At 44.4% G+C, this 1,941-nt stretch overlaps 1 protein-coding gene across 1 annotated transcript; it reads right to left on the bottom strand.

The window, feature by feature from the left end:
- Positions 1-386: 386 nt before the first annotated feature.
- Positions 387-1,374, bottom strand: LOC104231257 (uncharacterized). Its single transcript, XM_070165860.1, has 2 exons — positions 1,081-1,374; positions 387-830 (listed from the first exon to the last, which is right to left on the bottom strand). The coding sequence occupies exons 1-2, from the start codon at positions 1,372-1,374 to the stop codon at positions 387-389; spliced, it is 738 nt and encodes a 245-aa protein (XP_070021961.1).
- Between the last annotated feature and the right edge of the window lie 567 nt (positions 1,375-1,941).

Genomic DNA, 1,941 nt, shown 5'->3' with positions numbered 1-1,941 from the left:
ATACTGTTCCACTAGTCTCCTCACCAAATGGATAGCTTCCGTCGTCGACAGCTCCGGCATGAATCCGAACTGGTTTTCAGAAATAGATACGGTCCTCCTCACCCTGGCTTCCACCATCATCTCCTAAGCCTTCATAGTGTGGCTCAACATCTTTATACCCATGTAGTTGTTGCAATTTTGGATATCGCCCTTATTCTTGTACAATGGAGCTATCGTACTCTACCTCCACTCTTCGGGCATCCTTTTTGTCTTAAAAATAACATTAAAAAACTCAGTAAGCAACTTCAAGCCGGATCGTCCCGTATTCTTCCAGAATTCCACCAGAATTTCGTTTGGTCCCGTTGCTCTGCCCTTGCTCATCTTACGCATTGCCCTTTCTACCTCTTCTACCTTAATACGCCTACAATATCCAAAATCAGCTGACTCACAGAGTGCTCCAACTCACCTAGCATAATGCTTTTGTGCCCCTCCTCGTTCAATAATTTACGGAAGTATGCTTGCCATCTTCGTTTAAAATGTGGCTCGTCTATCATTACTCTGCCATCCTCGTCTCGGGCCTTTCTCTCCCTCACTTTGGCCAACCGGAATAGTTTCTTGTCCCTGCCCTTGCCCTCGAGTTCCTCGTACAGACGTCCAAATGCCGTAGTCTTAACCGTCGTAACTGCTAACTTCGCCTCTTTCTTTGCCTTCTTATAACACTCCCGATATATCTTTCTATCCTCCTCGTCTGTACTCTCCACGAGCTTCAAATAAGTTGCTTTCTTGGCATCCACCTTACCTTGGACCTCTCCATTCCACCACCAGTCCCCTTTATGACCCCTAGAATAACCCTTCATGACCCCCAAAATCTCTTTAGTTACTCCCTGATGCAACCCGCTATCGTGGTCCACATCCTAGTCTCATCCTCCATGCCCTCATAGCCAACAATATATCCCCCAACTCTTGAGCTTTGTCCTTAGTCAAGTTACCCTACTTGATACTAGGTCGCCTACACACCGCCCTCTTCTTCCTACACCTTTTGATCTCTAGGTCCACAACCAAGAGCCTATGCTAGGTCGTGAAGTTCTCACTTGGGATGACCTTGCAATCCGTGCTTAGACCTTTATCGCATTTCCTATAAAGAAGATAATCAATCTGGATCTTGGCCACCGAGCTCCGAAAGGTGACCAGGTGCTCCTTCCTCTTCGGGAAACTCGAGTTGGCTACCACTAAGTCAAAAGCTCTAGCAAAATCCAACAGTAAGGTACCTTCCTCATTTCTAACCCCAAAGTCGAATCCTCCATGCATGCCATCATAGCCCCTAGCATTAGCCCCAATATGGCCATTGAAGTCCCCTCCGATGAAAAGCTTCTCAGAGTGCGGGATACTATGCATCACCTCGTCCAAATCCTCCCAGAATCGCCTCTTGACCTCCTGGTCTAGTCCTACTTAAGGGACATACACGCTAACTACGTGAACAGTACACCCTCCAACTATAAGCTTAATACTTATCAACCTATAGTTTACCCTCCTAACCTCGACCACTAACTCCTTGTGTTCCCTGTCAACTAAAATACCTACCTCATTCTTGTCAGCAACGCGTACTAAGTACCACAACTTATACCTGTCTACATCACGTGCCCTAGTACCTACCCATCTAGTCTCTTGGACACAAAAGTGTAAATATCATTAACGACCTAAACTGAAAATGATTTTGTTTTAGCTAGCACAATGACCAGTGTTACAACTTAGAAGTAAAATAAAAAAGGAAAAATGACATTGTATAGTAATGTAAATAGTTTCTTGCGCGGGTTAAAAGGGATAAAACCCCAGGAAAAAAGGGCGATTTGCAGTCATACCCTATGTTTATGTCACCTTTTAACATGTACCCTATTTTTAAAAACTATTGATTTGGTAGCCAGCTAACAAAAAATTCGTAATAATATGACCATTATACCCCTG

Source organism: Nicotiana sylvestris, chromosome 2 (assembly GCF_000393655.2).
Source record: "Nicotiana sylvestris chromosome 2, ASM39365v2, whole genome shotgun sequence".
NCBI classification, from domain to species: Eukaryota; Viridiplantae; Streptophyta; class Magnoliopsida; order Solanales; family Solanaceae; genus Nicotiana; species Nicotiana sylvestris.
This window is presented reverse-complemented; position numbering and strand designations above follow the sequence as displayed.